This window comes from Coregonus lavaretus (assembly GCF_964263955.1).
Source record: "Coregonus lavaretus genome assembly, chromosome: 9".
Classification (NCBI taxonomy): domain Eukaryota; kingdom Metazoa; phylum Chordata; class Actinopteri; order Salmoniformes; family Salmonidae; genus Coregonus; species Coregonus lavaretus.
The window spans coordinates 20,385,758-20,402,525 of record NC_139996.1 but is presented as its reverse complement, the minus strand read 5'-3'; the positions used below and the strand labels follow the sequence as shown (position 1 = coordinate 20,402,525).

The window sequence follows — 16,768 nt, the reverse complement described above, 5'->3', positions numbered from 1 at the left end:
CATTTAGCAGACACTCTGGAGCGACTTAGAGTAGTGAGTACATACATTTTTGTACTTTTTCGTACTGGTCCCCCATGGGAATCTAACCCACAACCCTGGCATTGCAAGTGCCATGTTCTACCAACTGAGCCACACATGACCCCCATGAGTACAAGGGAACCAAGAGGATTAAGTCATGATTTTGGTTCATTCTTACCTGGCCAATATCTCCAAATGCTAACTTTCTAGCATTTACCTCAATTAACTCGACTAACCGGTGCCCCCGCACATTGACTCGGTACCGGTACCCCCTGTATATAGCCTCGCTATTGTTATTTTACTGCTGCTCTTTAATTATTTGTAACTTTTATTTCATATAATTTTATATTGTATTTTTCTGTGTGATATATTTAGATTTGTTTAACACTCTTTTGGTTACTACATGATTCCATATGTGTTATTTCATAGTTTTGATGTCTTCACTATTATTCTACAATGTAGAAAATAGTAAAAATAAAGAAAAACCCTGGAATGAGTAGGTGTTTCCATACTTTTGACTGGTACTGTATACCCACGTGGGTGACTGAAAGATGAACTGAGGTCCACACTCCAGTCAAAGTTGGTTGCCAACCGCCATATTAAGTCCACAGAAGAAGAAGACTGAAGGAGAGATTACTAGAAACTAACTAGGTTTCCCCTTTAATCTGTGGATTAATTGTTGGAGTAGAGAACACACGATTTTGTGTGACTCAAAATAGGTAAAAATTCTACAAAGTTCCAGAAAAAAAGGACCTTGTGCATTTCAGGTAAAATAACAACCCAATGTTTATATCCCAGGACAAATTAGCTAGCAACAGCAAGCTACCTAGCTAAATGTCCATTAATGTTTCATGTGTTTCGACCTGTCCCCAAATTCATATAGTTGGTTCTGAGTTCGTTTTGATATTTCAACCTGCGTGTCCTGATCGCGTCTAGGTAGCTTAGTGGTTAAGAGCATTGTGCCAGTAACCGAAAGGTTGCTGGTTCTAATCCCAGAGACGACTAGGTGAAAAATCTGCCGATGTGCCCTTGAGCAAGGTACTTGACCCTAATTGCTCCTGTAAGTCGCTCTGGATAAGAGCGTCTGCTAAATGACTAAAAAAATAAAATTAAAATAGTGTGGATGGACAAAATCAACATGCGTGCAATAGCGCATGTGCGTGCCCGGTCTAGTCAGCATATAAAAACACCAATATGTCATTTTGTAATTTAGATGAACTATCCCTATAAGTAATACAATTATTCATTCCAGTATGGTGTCTGTTTGGATCAGGGAATACAATAAATGAATAAAGTTTAATATTAATATGCCCCCAGTGGAAAAGATAGCCCCAGCTGCCGACACCTCTCAGTGGAGTCATATTGCTCCAAAATCTAATTCACATTAGCCATCCTGCGTCTCCCTGATATACAGTAAATTAACCATAAATAAAATAGTGGCACCCTACAGATTACTGTGCTCCATCTTCTCTCGACCCAAGCGCAGTTTCTCAGGAACAGTCTGTGTCAGGAAGGTGAAGCGGTCCCTCTTCAGGTGTTGACCAGGTACCTGCTCCAGCCCAATACCCAAGTAATCTCCTTCTGGTCCGTACTGTGGCCACTGAACCAGGCCTGCCCCGTTAGGAGACCTACACACACACACACACACACACACACACACACACACACACAATTGTGAATGATACACTGTTCCTACATATTAATTTGGTTCTACAGATATGTTCTGGAAACTGGTGGACAGTGGAGGGTGGTCGGAGGAGCTATAGGAGGACGGGCTCATTGCAATGGCTGGAATGGAATAATTGGAACGGTATCAAACAGATCAAACATATGAAAACCACGTTTGACTCCGTTCCAGTAATTCCATTCCAGCCATTACAATGAGCCCGTCCTCCTATAGCTCCCCCCACCAGCTTCCACTGCTGGTGGAGAACAGTTCCCTACCCTGTATGAGCAAAGTTACCCCAGTAACTCATCATGATTTTGCTTAGTTGTTCCTCTTCCTCTGTACACAAGACTGAGATAAACAATTCCAGAGTTAGTTAGTAGTTGGGGGTGAGTGCTTGTAATATATTCAGTATTTATGGAAAAATCAGGGGTAGTCCATGTAGAATTGGTAGATTATTCCTTTACCATCCATTATAACATGTGATGTGAAGCAGGATCCAAAAACAAACATAAGCTCATCTCCGTGGTCAGACCCAACAAAACTCGGCCTCATCTTCTTAAGCATGCTGGGAGTTTGCTGGAACTCATACAGGTACACAGGCACACCTGCATCTGTTGTGTGGGATAAGACAGTAACATTAAGGTGAATTGGCCTCTCTGGAAATAAACTTGATTTCTGTACAAAGACCTCAGAATGTGATTGCTTTGTGAGAAAACCTCTGAAGTAGGTCTAGTGTCTGATATACCAGTCCTAATGCTGAACTCTATTGGCCCTAAAATAGTGCTCTTACCTCTGTGGAAGTTTGCTGTTTGAAGGGCAGGAATGGTAAACATAATGTCCCCAACCAGCTCAGTGAACCCATCACGGTTTTTCACCCGATTTCCAGAGGTTCCCAGGTATTCATCTGCTATCAGCTCAGTTATCCACTGATCCTTGGGCTGAAGGAGACAACAACCATTCAGTGTAGCCACAACATGTATTGTAATCAGTAGTTAGACAATATCATCTGAGTGATGGTGTGCTTTTGTCTCACATCAGGGTAGAACATGGCCATAATGGGCATGACCTTCACCCGGTCCACTCCATTCTCCCAACCTGGAGGAGCAAATAACTATGGGAAGAAAACACATTATTACTTGTCTAAAATCCACAGTATGATCTTAATACGGTACATATGCTAATTGTGTAAATCATGCAATGGTGTAAATGGAAGATTTGAGGTCAAATTTGGGTTGCGCAGAGCACTAAAACTGAGGATGTCAAAGGATTATATCCACTCCTCACCATTAGTTCATTGAATGCTTTTACCTTGACAATGACAATGCCATTAATTTTAGCATCACGTTATTTAACATGATGTTTGTTAACTAATGATCTTTCTCCTGTGTCACTCAATAATCACATTTTCCAACACCTTTTAGGCTCATAAAACTTTCAGCAAAAAAGTATTATCATTGTATTGAGACACCATCTTTATCAGCCTAAAATCTAGCATTGATTGTTGACACAAATTCAAAACCGACTCTCACCTTTCCTATAATCCAGCCACCTTCGTTGTCATTGACTCCAGTCATAAACGGCACCTTGTGCATCTCATGGTTTTGGGAAATTTCCATCGCCGACTTTGGCAAGAACTGCCCGTCAACAGTCACAACAAACGCTAGCATTTGATTCTTAAAAAAGACAAGATTGATAAATCATGTCAGGCATATTTTATGATGCAACCTCTATCCACATCAAGCCTGTTTCCTGTCACACCATTGGCATTTCTAGGCTCAGTGTTTTCATTCACCTACCTCACTAGGCAACACAGTAGCATATGTTACGATTATAATTCGTACATGTTGCCTGCTGCTTAGTATAACCGAATGTTAAGGCTGGTGCCCTTCCTCGAGATACCTAGAACCCTGGCAAGATAGACTACTGTCCAGGATGTCTCACCTGTTTGTGAATGTTTAAAATGTCGTCAGCGGTCAACTTCCTCACACAGTCTGCTATCTTCTCTGTGTTGGTGCTTTCACAACCAGACATGTTTGCCACCATCTATAAAACGAGATCAATAGAATAGCTTGACATGGCATGGTTGTAATGACTATCAGGACATTGATTGATGGATGACAACTATTGATTTTGTAGTACATCTGTTTATGTATGTGCTTTGTGCTATTCATACTGTATCTCTCTCACAGTACTGAGTTTGGTTCAGAGAAGGTTTGAAAATACCTGGGCCACAGGCAGGGGATTGGGATTGAAGAGCGCGTCCATCACTGCGGTACCACTCTCGGCTATCGCACCATGGAACAAACCAGTAGACAACGGAGAGAGAAGCTAGCGATGAAAGAAACACAACAAGAATCAAGATGCTATTCAAGATAGTGATGTCTCTCAATACATACAACTATATTACACACACAATAGTATACATACATTATACTGTATTTGTGGAAACATATTTTAATCCGAAATTATTTGGTAATATAAGTGATACAATAAATACATTAGACAAAATGTTTAGTGCATTATATTTTACAATTTACATAAATTGCTGAATATATGTTGTGCGTGTGTGTGTGTGTGTGTGTGTGTGTGTGTGTGTGTGTGTGTGTCCTCACCAGTAATGATACACTCACTCCACCAGCAGACTCTCCAAATATGGTGACCGACTTGGAGTCGCCCCCAAAGTTGTGTATGTGCTCCTTGACCCACCGCAAAGCTTCCACCTGGTCAATTAGTCCCATGTTCCCTGGGGCATACTTGTCACCTGTGCTGTATGGAAGAGATGTGAAACCAGTAAAATGAGCCCAAAACAGCAGACTCCAAATACACTATCTTGCAGCAACCACTACAACACCAAAAAACATTTTCCTAGGACTGTCTGGGAGTGATCTGAGTGGGGAGGGGAAAACTGAAAACTAGCTGTATTGGCAGAGAGCTTTGGAACTCTCTTTGTTATTGGTCTATTAAAACTTCATGTCACCAGGCAAGCCAAAACTCCACCCATGCAAAGCCTGATGAGTAGAAGGTCCTGCGTAGATTGTATTTTCAACCAGTAACTATCAGAAAATAACACTGATCACACTTTGACAGTGTTAGTTTCATCAGCTGTTGTTCAATATGATACAAAACACAAGAAAACCCTACATTTGGACTGCACTGGGCCTTTAACAGTATAGCTTCCTTCCTCACAAGTCCTTACTAGTACTTGAACTCGGATCCTCTGCCTCCTAAAATCACACTACAGTATGTTCTTAGCCAGTTGCGCCACGGCAAAAATAGCAGTTCAGCAACGCAAGTCGAGACATTTCAGGCTGAGGAGTGAGGTTACGAATCCAACACTTTTATAGGGGCAACCGTGCAATGTTAAAAAAAGGCCAAATCACCTTTACGGAATGTCAAACCAAATAATCAAGTTGATTTGACCATGACATTTAGAAAATTGCACGGTTGTCCTGATCACTTCCATTGATTTCTAGCTAGCGGAGGCTAAAGTTAGCTGACGTTTGTTGTGACTGTTTAAAGAAAAGGGAACCATGGATTACAGTTTCTCCCGGCCCATAGACTACTTTCAGGGTGAGGAACCATCTATAACATCTAGTCGTGAAATACTGTACTTCCAAATCAAATCAAACCCAATTTTATTGGTCACATACCATGAATACAACAGGTGTAGACTTCAACGTGAAATGCTTACTTATGAGCACATTCCCAACAGTGCAGAGTTAAAAAGTAAGACAAAAAAATTAAACAATAAGGAAATCGTAACGCAATAAAAACAATAACCAGGCTATATAAAATCTCAAATTGTGTGTGGTTCTGTAATGGTTCCAGTCTTACCTGAAGAACCCCAGCAGTCCCAAACGGTATTGGATCAGCACTACAACCACATCCTGGGATGCAGCCAAAGCAGAACCATCATATGTTGATGCAGAGCCAATGGCGAATCCTCCACCATGGATCCAAACCATGACCTGAGAAACACAAGCAATACATGCTGAAAAAAGTAAATACCAGCTGCATTTAGATTCACTTTGCACTTCTCATCGTACGTATGTTGTATTATATGGTTTCATGTTTTTTGTATTTTTAAACTTATTTTATGCTGAACTCAAATTGCCCTTCGGGAACTATGCTTCTGTGTGGACTTGTAGCCTTTGATGACCTGGACGTTTTTAGCAGTTATCATTAGCTTTGACTAATGATGAAAACATCTTCCCTGCACAGCTTCACTGCTCATTGACAAGTATTCCACTAAACATGTGTCACGGATTCAGCCGAAGCTGCTCCTCCTCCTTGCTCGGGCAGGCTTCGGCGTTCGTCGTCCCCGGAGTACTAGCTACTGCCGATCGATGTTTCGGTGTTTGTCTTGTTTGGTCTTTATTGTTTACACCTGTTTCCCATTATGTTGTATTGTATTCCCTATATTACCCCCTGTCTCTCATTGGTTATTGTGTGTGATTGTTCTTTGTCATTCCGGCAGTTGCTTTGGTGTACGGGTTATTGTGTTTTCCTCCCTGTTTGGAGGTTTGTTGTTTTTGCACTATATTTCTGTTGCCAGCCACTCTGTGTCCTGCGTTTGACCGCATACACGTCGCGTGACAGAATCACACACCTAGACAAAGAGTCAGCAGGAGCGGCGGTGCCAGCTGGATCAATGGAGGAGCGCGTAGCACAACAAGCGGCCATGATCCAGGCACTCGGCACCGCCATGGAACGGGTGGTGAACACCATGGAGCGATGGGAAAGAGGAGGTTTGCCCACACCTCCTCCGACGATACCACCACCATCAGCTATACCCATCGCTTCACCTCCGGGGACCAGTGGGATTCGGCTCTCGCTCCCGAGGGCTTATGATGGCACAGCGGCCGGGTGTCAGGGTTTCCTGCTCCAAGTGGAACTCTACCTGGCAACCATTCACCCGGTGCCCTCGGGATACGAGAGCGTGTCCACCCTCATCTCCTGTCTGTCCGGCAAGGCGCTGGAGTGGGCCAACGCCGAGTGGGGGGGAATAGACGCCGCTACAGTCAACTATGCGGAGTTCACCCGCCGCTTCAGGGCGGTATTCGATCATCCCCCAGAGGGGAAGGCGGCGGGTGAGCATCTGTTCCACCTCAGACAGGGGAAGAGGAGCGCGCAGGAGGGCGCACTGGACTTCCGGACTCTGGCTGCCAACGCGGGATGGAATGAGAGGGCCCGCATCGACCACTACAGGTGTTGCCTGAGGGAGGACGTGCGTCAGGAATTGGCCTGCAGGGACACCAACCTAAGCTTCGATCAGCTGGTGGACATGTCGATTCACCTAGATACCCTGTTGGCTACCCGCGGACGTCCGGAGTCGGGCCGTCCATTCCATCCCCCAGCACTTCCGAGCCGAGCCCTATGGAGCTCGGGGGTGCTGGTGCTAGGGAGACCAGGAGAGAGACCAGGAGAGAGGCCGTCCCCTGCACCAACTGTGGCCGCAGAGGACACACTGCGGGTCGGTGCTGGGGAGGGTCTCCTAGGAATCGAGGCAGTAGGCAGCGCACTGATGAGTCATTCCAGGTGAGTAAGCACCAAACTCACCCAGAGCTCTCTGTTGCGCATATGTGTATTAAAGTTGTGTTTCCCGAGGTTTCTCCTCACTCCCAGCATAAGGCGCTAGTAGATTCAGGCGCAGCTGGGAATTTTATCGATTGCCGGTTCACGTATAAATTAGGGATTCCTATTGTACCAGTTGATGTGCCCTTTCCCATCCATGCCCTAGATAGCCGCCCTTTGGGGTCGGAATTGATTAGGGAGGTCACAGCGCCACTTAAGATGAAGACGCAGGAGGGCCATGAGGAGATTATACGGTTATATTTGATTGATTCTCCTGCGTTTTCCGTGGTGTTGGGGCTTCCCTGGTTAACATCTCATGACCCCAACATTTCATGGCAACAGAGGGCTCTCAAGGGATGGTCTGATCAGTGTGTCGGGCGGTGTGTAGGTGTTTCCGTAGGGGCAACGACGGTGGAAAGCCCGAACCAAGTTCCCACCATGCACATTCCTCCTGAGTATGCCGATTTGGCACTCGCCTTCTGTAAAAAGAAGGCGACTCAATTACCACCTCATCGACAGGGGGATTGTGCGATAGACCTCCAGGTAGGCGCTGCGCTTCCTCGTAGTCATGTGTATCCTCTGTCTCAGGAGGAGACGGCGGCTATGGAGACATACGTCACCGAATCTCTGAGACAGGGATACATACGATCGTCCACTTCCCCTGCGTCCTCGAGTTTCTTTTTTGTGAAGAAGAAGGATGGGGGTTTACGCCCGTGTATTGATTACCGTGGTCTCAATCAGATTACAATCAAATACAGCTATCCTCTCCCTCTGATTGCTAGTATGACGGAGTCATTACACGGGGCGCGATTCTTCACAAAATTGGATCTCAGGAGCGCGTACAACCTAGTGCGCATTAGGGAGGGAGATGAGTGGAAGACAGCATTCAGTACTACCTCGGGTCACTATGAGTACCTCGTCATGCCATACGGTTTAATGAATGCTCCTTCAGTCTTCCAATCGTTTGTGGACGAGATTTTCCGGGATTTGCATGGACAGGGTGTAGTGGTGTATATTGATGACATTCTAATATACTCCGCTACACGAGCCAAGCATGTGTCCCTGGTGCGTCGGGTGCTTGGTAGACTGTTGGAGCTTGACCTGTATGCGAAGGCGGAGAAATGTCTGTTCTTCCAGGAGTCCATCTCCTTCCTGGAACATCGGTTGTCCGCGTCAGGGGTGGAGATGGAGATTGACCGTGTTTTAGCCGTACGTAATTGGCAGACTCCCACCACGGTGAAGGAGGTGCAGCGGTTCTTGTGTTTTGCCAATTACTACCGGAGGTTTATCCGGGGCTTTGGACAGGTAGCAGCTCCCATCACCTCCCTGCTAAAGGGGGGCCCGGTGCGTCTGCAGTGGTCGGCTGAGGCGGACAGTGCGTTTAGACATCTGAAGGACCTGTTCACCTCGGCTCCGGTGCTGGCACATCCGGATCCCTCTTTGGCGTTCCAAGTTGAGGTATATGCGTCCGAGGCGGGGATCGGTGCTATATTGTCTCAGCGCTCGGGTACGCCACCCAAACTCCGCCCCTGTGCTTTCTATTCTAAGAAGCTCAGTCCGGCGGAGCGCAATTATGACGTGGGGGACAGGGAGCTGCTAGCGGTGGTTCAAGCCCTGAAGGTGTGGAGGCATTGGCTTGAGGGGGCTAAACACCCTTTTCTCATTCTGACTGACCATCGTAACCTGGAGTGCATCCGGGCAGCGAGGAGACTGAACCCTCGCCAGGCTAGGTGGGCCATGTTTCTTACCCGATTTGTATTTAAGCTCACCTATAGACCAGGGTCACAGAAAGCTAAGGCAGACGCCCTGTCCCGACGATATGACACAGAGGAGAGGTCCATTGAGCCCACTCCCATACTTCCGGAGTCTTGTCTGGTGGCACTGGTGGTGTGGGAGGTCGATGCAGACATCGAGCGGGCGTTACGTGCCGACCCTACTCCCCCACAGTGTCCAGAGGGACGGAAGTACGTGCCGCTCGAGGTTCGTGATCGACTGATATATTGGGCTCACACGTCACCCTCCTCTGGTCATCCTGGTATTGGTCGGACAGTGCACTGCCTTAGTGGGAAGTACTGGTGGCCCACTTTAGCTAGGGACGTGAGGGTTTACGTTTCCTCCTGCTCGGTGTGCGCCCAGTGTAAGGCGCCTAGACACCTGCCCAGAGGGAAGTTACAACCCCTACCCGTTCCACAACGGCCGTGGTCTCACCTATCGGTGGATTTTGTCACGGACCTTCCCCCCTCCCAGGGGAACACTACGATCTTGGTCGTTGTGGATCGGTTTTCTAAGGCCTGCCGTCTCATTCCTATGCCAGGTCTCCCTACAGCCCTACAAACTGCCGACGCCCTGTTTACTCACGTCTTCCGGCACTACGGGGTGCCTGAGGATATAGTGTCTGATCGGGGTCCCCAGTTCACCTCTAGAGTCTGGAGGGCGTTTATGGAACGTCTGGGGGTCTCGATTAGCCTTACCTCAGGTTTTCACCCTGAGAGTAATGGGCAGGTGGAGAGAGTAAACCAGGATGTGGGTAGGTTTCTGAGGTCCTATTGCCAGGACCGGCAGGAGGAGTGGTCGGGGTTTATCCCCTGGGCAGAGATAGCCCAAAACTCACTCCGCCACTCCTCCACTAATCTTCCGCCTTTTCAGTGTGTGCTGGGTTATCAGCCGGTCCTGGCACCCTGGCATCAGAGCCAGATCGAAGCCCCTGCGGTGGATGAGTGGTTTCAGCGCTCGGAGGAAACATGGAACGCTGCGCATGTCCATCTGCAGCGGGCTGTCAGGCGGCAAAAGGCGAGCGCCAATCGCCACCGCAGTGAGGCTCCGGTGTATGCACCGGTAGATCGGGTCTGGCTCTCGACCCGAATCCTGCCCCTTCGCCTGCCCTGCCGGAAGCTGGGTCGGCAGTTTGTGGGGCCATTTAAAGTCCTGAGGAGATTGAATGAGGTATGTTACAGGTTACAACTGCCCATTATTTACTGCATTAACCCCTCGTTCCATGTGTCTGTCCTAATGCCGGTGGTAGCTGGTCCACTCCAGGAGAATGAGGTACGAGAGGCTCCTCCGCCCCCACTAGACATCGAGGGGGCTCCGGCGTACTCAGTCCGTTCCATCTTGGATTCGAGGCGTCGGATGGGGGGTCTGCAGTGTCTCGTGGAGTGGGAGGGGTACGGTCCGGAGGAACGGTGCTGGGTCCCTAGGAGGGACATCCTAGATCCCTCCCTGTTGAGGGATTTCCACCGGAGTCATCCGACTCGCCCTGCTCCGCGTCCTCCTGTCCTCCTGGGCTCCGGCTGGAGCCACGCGTCAAGAGGGGGATACTGTCACGGATTCAGCCAAGGCTGCTCCTCCTCCTTGCTCGGGCAGGCTTCGGCGTTCGTCGTCCCCGGAGTACTAGCTACTGCCGATTGATGTTTCGGTGTTTGTCTTGTTTGGTCTTTATTGTTTACACCTGTTTCCCATTATGTTGTATTGTATTCCCTATATTACCCCCTGTCTCTCATTGGTTATTGTGTGTGATTGTTCTTTGTCATTCCGGCAGTTGCTTTGGTGTACGGGTTATTGTGTTTTCCTCCCTGTTTGGAGGTTTGTTGTTTTTGCACTATATTTACTGTGTTCAGTAAATGTACGTTGCCAGCCGCTCTGTGTCCTGCGTTTGACTTCGCTGACCGCATACACGTCGCGTGACAACATGACTGGGAGTTATTCACTACGATAACTGCCTGAAAAAGTATGATTATCAATCATAATCATAATTCCTCTTTAAGGAATACCTGGAATAGTATAACAGTAATCTTCTACCCCCCCCCCCCCCACCCCAGGAAAAAAAAAAGGTGGTTGTCCCACTGGCTATCCTAAGTTGAATGCACCAATTTGTAAGTCGCTCTGGATAAGAGTGTCTGCTGAATGACTTAAATGTAAATGTAAAATAATACAAATCACAAACATAATACATTTCAGTAGCCTATACACACCTAACAAATTTGCATTGAAAAAGTGCATCGCTGATGACAATAACATTAAAGCACTACAAATATATTTTTTAACCCAGTATGTCCTGTATTATTCAAATCTGCCACTACCGCGGTGTGACCTAACTTTCTGGTCCCCGCAACTCTATATTGTTTCAACAGCATCACTGGGAAGTCAATCAACTGTTGGCTAAGTGTCTGATATTACTTACATGAAGCCTTGTTTTCTCAGCAGGTTTAACTGGAGTGTAAATGTTGAGATAAAGACAATCTTCTGACACCTCTGGGATTTCCACTGTCATGGACACATTGGAGAAAAGGTCTTTTGTAATTTGTCTGTCTTGAAGACACCTGAAAAACATAAAACTCATTGAGAAGTCTGATTGTATTCAATCTCATTGTTTATCTAACCCTTATTCAAATAACCAGGAACTTGAGATGAATGGTTTGTTTGTGACCTTGCTGGGTCTTACATGAGAGGCTGCTGGGTGGCGTCCCTCACTCCCTCCCATCCCTCCACAGGCTGGGGCGGGGCCAGTCTCAGGGGGCCAATAGGTGGTTTGGCAAACGGCACACCCAGGTAGGCCTGCACCACGGTCTCCTTCCCCTTTACGCTCACATACTGCCCTCTCAGTCCCCCCAGTTTGGTCTGGACCACAGGTGCTGTTGAGATGTTAAGGCAGTTAGTTATAGGTGTGTTACTTTAGAAAAACAGGGGAATGTATGGTTACTCCTTTTCATTGAGTAAAAATAGGTTTCAAACACCCTTCAAATGTGTATAATCCAGTCTGTTTATCCAGATCATATACCATTCTTGTTGACAACTCATGTCAACAGCTTTGAATGTAACCCTTTGTCTATAATGTATATCTGTGCTATAGCTATAGGCCACAGTATGTCGAAAGTACCTCTCCCATAGCACTAGCATAAAATATGTTTTTTATTGCATGAACATCAAATACATTATTGCACGAGGAAAAAACCCAGAACAAACTAGGGATTATTAGACAAAAAAAAACACAGAAATAACTACAAGGGGGTTATATTTCAAGGGATACGGCAGTTCCATTGGAGCAGAGAATGGTCACATTAAAAAATAAGGTAGTGAGACATTTACTGATAGCAATATCTTCTCAGATGTTTTGTTAATTAATAAGTCATTAGAAAATGCCTTTCCACACACATGTACACTACCGGTCAAAAGATTTAGAACACCTATTCACTTAAGGGTTTTTCTTGATTTTTTACATTTTATACATTGTAGAATAATAGTGAAGACATCAAAACTATGAAATAACACATATGGAATCATGTAGTAACCAAAAAATTGTTAAACAAATCAAAATATATTTAATATTTGAGATTCTTCAAATAGCCCCACTTTGCCTTGACGACAGCTTTGCACACTCTTGGCATTCTCTCAACCAGCTTCACCTGGAATGCTTTTCCAACAGTCTTGAATGAGTTCCCACATATGCTGAGCACTTGTTGACTGCTTTTCCTTCACTCTGCGGTCCGACACATCCCAAACCATCTCAATTTGGTTGAGGTTGGGGGATTGTGGAGGCCAGGTCATCTGATGCAGCACTCCATCACTCTCCTTCTTGGTAAAATAGCCCTTACACAGCCTGGAGGTGTATTGGGTCATTGTCCTGTTGAAAAACAAATGATAGTCCCACTAAGCCCACCCAGATGGGATGGCATATCACTGCAGAATGCTGTGGTAGCTATGCTGGTTAAGTGTTCCTTGAATTCTAAATAAATCACAGACCTCACACCTCCTCCTCCATGCTTTACGGTGGGAAATACACATGCAGAGATCATCCGTTCACCCACACCGCTTCTCACAAAGACACAGCGGTTGGAACCAACAATCTCCAATTTGGACTCCAGACCAAAGGACACATTTCCACCGGTCTAATGTCCATTGCTCGTGTTTCTTGACCCAAGCAAGTCTCTTATTCTTATTGGTGTCCTTTAGTAGTGGTTTCTTTGCAGCAATTCGACCATGGCCTGATTCACACAGTTTCCTCTGAACAGTTGATGTTGAGATGTGTCTGTTACTTGTACTCTGTGAAGCATTTATTTGGGCTGCAATTTCTGAGGCTGGTAACTCTAATGAACTTATCCTCTGCAGCAGTATTGACTGACCTTCATGTCTTAAAGTAATGATGGACTGTCGTTTCTCTTGCCATAATCTTGCCATAATATGGACTTGGTCTTTTACCAAATAGGGCTATTTCTGTATACTCCCCTTACCTTGTCACAACACAACTGATTGGCTCAAACGCATTAAGAAGGAAAGAAATTCCACAAATTTACTTTTAAGAAGGCACACTTGTTAATTGAAATGCATTCCAGGTGACTATCTCATGAAGCTGGTTGAGAGAATGCCAAGAGTGTGCAAACTGTCATTAAGGCAAAGAGTGGCTATTTGAAGAATCCCAAATATAAATATATTTTGATTTGTTTAACACTTTTTTGGTTACTACATGATTTCGTATGTTATTTTATAGTTTTAATGTCTTCACTATTATACTACAATGTAGGAACTCAAGAACAACCCTTGAATGAGTAGGTGTTCTAAAACGTTTGACCGGTAGTGTATATGATATTTACCCATATTAATGATCACATTTATTAAGTCAGAAATGCTATCTTGAATAACATCCATATAAAAATGATAGGAGTGGTATTTCAGGAATTTTCAAAAGACAGCCATCAACTAATATCTATGAAAGGTTGCTTAGAACATGGGCAGGAAAAAAATACAGTTTCCACTTAAGAAGAAACTAAAGTACAAGGATCTGTAGATCTGTTGTGAATAAAATCACTAGCAGGGTATGTTGCTGTAATAATCTTAAATGTGTCTCTTTGACCAAAGGGACAACTGTACAGGACAAATCTAAATATATATTTTTCAATTACCCTAAATCAAAGTCTCCAAAAACCTTGTGCTTATTTGTATCCCATTATAAATGTGTTATTAAACTGTGTGTGAAATATCTGTAATTATCCTCTCTCTGAGGATAGGTAGGGCCCAATCATGTAAAACGGAATACTGATGGCCTGGTCTGTGACTCACTGACACCTTTCCTGGTCAGAGGAATTAAGCAATCTCACAGAGTTATACATAAGTGACACACAAAAGGGAACTTTATTTCCAGAGGACATGAAGGATGTGGTTTTCTGTCCACGCACTCCATTACACATGTCCACTTGAAGAGAGACTGAGTAGCCCCTGGCCTGCAGAAGCAAAGGGGGTAGCGGCTAGACCAGATCAGTGTCTTCGATTGGGCTTGGGAAGCCGGGAGCCATTTTTTTTGCCTACATATTCCTAATTGGGTATCATGCAAATGTCCCATTGCATTGCATGTTTTCAAAGAAAAGCACTAGTTGTCCCTTTTCAGGTTTAGAAGAAGTGACTGCTAAATTCTAACTCCAATTCGTATAAGCTGGTTAGCATAGCTAGCATACAGAAATCGTTGATGGTAGTCAAAGTCGTTTTTTAACTGTAATGCAGTTGATTGGTAACGATGACATGAACATGTGTTAGGGTTGACCTCCATACAAGCATTATACTCTGATTTGTACCTCAACATAGTGTGAAATACACATATAAACAATAGCCTAAATATAGACTAAATTTGCTGGGCGGGCAATGAGGAAACTCGTGACCTTTCCCCTATGGCCCTTCCCCCCACGCGTTTCCATGGCAATTCCATTGTTTTGGTCGAGTTCGAATGACCTCTTTACCGCATCTATTCCATTGCAGGAGTCACATCAGTTAACATCATTTGAATGAACATTCTACATTACCATGAAAATTATTGCATCACAATACCAGGTAGTCATTGCGAGTGTACAAATGAGTTTACCAGTCAAATTGCCAGGGTTAGAGGTTCCAAGCCTGTTCTATTCATGCTATTTCTATGTGTGCTGCTGCTGCATAGTGGTCATTCAGTCAGCTGTTCATTCGACACACCCAAAATATATTTTTCCGGTTATGACGGTTATTTTATTTCCATGGCGTCTTCATCCATAGCCATTGGTTACACGGTATTTGTGCCAGCCCTAGCCTATATTATGTAAACTTAAATATCAACCTGCCATGTAGCCTACGGTAGTTAGGCAACATCCTATATCTTCTATATTTCCTGACCACAGTTGTTAGCCTATGCAATATTTCAACGACTGATATCAGCCTACTTACCATTGGATTCGGCCGAAGTATATAGAATTAGTAGGCCAATTGACAGTGAAAGTCTCAGTAAGTCTGTAGGTTTCTTCATGGCCTCAACATTCAATGATTTGAGGGCTCAGCGACACGCCTATTGTTATACAACCCCAGACCTCAACAGACTGCGGGAAAGAGTTGTGTTGAAAGGATTTGCTTAGGCTTTATAGTTTTACCCTTACAGGTGTGCCGTTTACCTTTGTACCGAATAGGGAGAGTGGGGCAATTCATTGTTGGCGTGAGTTGTTGTCCTTAAATGACCAAAGCCTTGACTTTGAGGTCATGTCAATTGTGTATGTATAACAAGTCAATTACCCTATAGAAGCAAAACTGCATTATCACATCTTTTAGGTTAAAGTTTTTATCCTACCACTGTAAATTATTCTGCAATGGCCATTTATTCTGTCCTTCACGTTTTAGAGATGTGAATGTAGCCTTTACAAATAAAACTGCTTAGCCTTAGCCAATATTATTATTATTATTATGGCATAGGCCAACATACATACAACCTAAAGTACAATTCTATTTTTGCTGCACTTGTGTATCTTATCAGTGTCGTGACTAGAAAATACTGTATACACCACAGCTCTAGGCTACAGTGCATTCGGAAAGTATTCAGACCCCTTGACTTTTTCGACATTTTGTTAAGTTACAGCCTTATTCTAAAAGAATTAAATTGTTTTTTTCCCCTCATCAATCTATGCACAATAGCACACAATGACAAAGCAAAAAACGTTTTTTAGAAATTTTAGCAAATGTATTAAAAATACAAAACGGAAATATTACATTTACATAAGTATTTAGACCGTTTACTCATTACTTTGTTGAAGCACCTTTGGCAGATTACAGCCTCGAGTCTTCTTGGGTATGACGTTACAAGCTTGGCAAACCAGTTTTTGGGAAGTTTCTCAAATTCTTCTCTGCAGATCCTCTCAAGCTCTGTCAGGTTGGATGGGGAGCATCGCTGCACAGCTATTTTCAGGTCTCTCCAGAGATGTTAGATCAGGTTCAAGTCTGGGGTCTGGCTGGGCCACTCAAGGACATTCAGAGACTTGTCCCGAAGCCACTCCTGTGTTGTCTTGGCTGTGTGCTTAGGCTCGTTGTGCTGTTGGAAGGTGAACCTTCGCCCCAGTCTGAGGTCCTGAGCGCTCTGGAGCAGGTTTAATATTTCCCTCGGTCCTGACTAGTCTCCCAGTCCTTGCCACTGAAAAACATTCCCGCAGCATGACGCCGCCACCACCATGCTTCACCGTAGGGATGGTGCCAGGTTTCCTCCAGACGTGACGCTTGGCATTCAGGCCA

At 45.0% G+C, this 16,768-nt stretch overlaps 1 protein-coding gene across 3 annotated transcripts in view; it reads right to left on the bottom strand.

Moving 5' to 3' along the window:
- Positions 1–15,582, bottom strand: part of ces2b (carboxylesterase 2b) — a 74,520-nt gene extending 58,938 nt beyond the window's left edge. For 2 of the 3 annotated variants that reach the window (XM_084169147.1, XM_084169149.1), the window contains exons 1-13: positions 15,443–15,582; positions 11,703–11,892; positions 11,442–11,580; positions 5,522–5,655; positions 4,300–4,453; positions 3,911–4,015; positions 3,629–3,730; positions 3,217–3,360; positions 2,721–2,798; positions 2,478–2,625; positions 2,152–2,298; positions 1,963–2,035; positions 1,467–1,646 (exon numbers count right to left, since the gene is read on the bottom strand). In XM_084169147.1, coding sequence (XP_084025273.1) covers positions 1,467–1,646; positions 1,963–2,035; positions 2,152–2,298; positions 2,478–2,625; positions 2,721–2,798; positions 3,217–3,360; positions 3,629–3,730; positions 3,911–4,015; positions 4,300–4,453; positions 5,522–5,655; positions 11,442–11,580; positions 11,703–11,892; positions 15,443–15,521 — 1,673 coding nt within the window. In that variant the 5' untranslated portion in view covers positions 15,522–15,582. Of the gene's footprint in view, positions 1–1,466; positions 1,647–1,962; positions 2,036–2,151; positions 2,299–2,477; positions 2,626–2,720; positions 2,799–3,216; positions 3,361–3,628; positions 3,731–3,910; positions 4,016–4,299; positions 4,454–5,521; positions 5,656–11,441; positions 11,581–11,702; positions 11,893–15,442 lie in introns of those variants that run through there. The other variant, XM_084169148.1, reaches the window with a different exon arrangement.
- Positions 15,583–16,768: the final 1,186 nt, after the last annotated feature.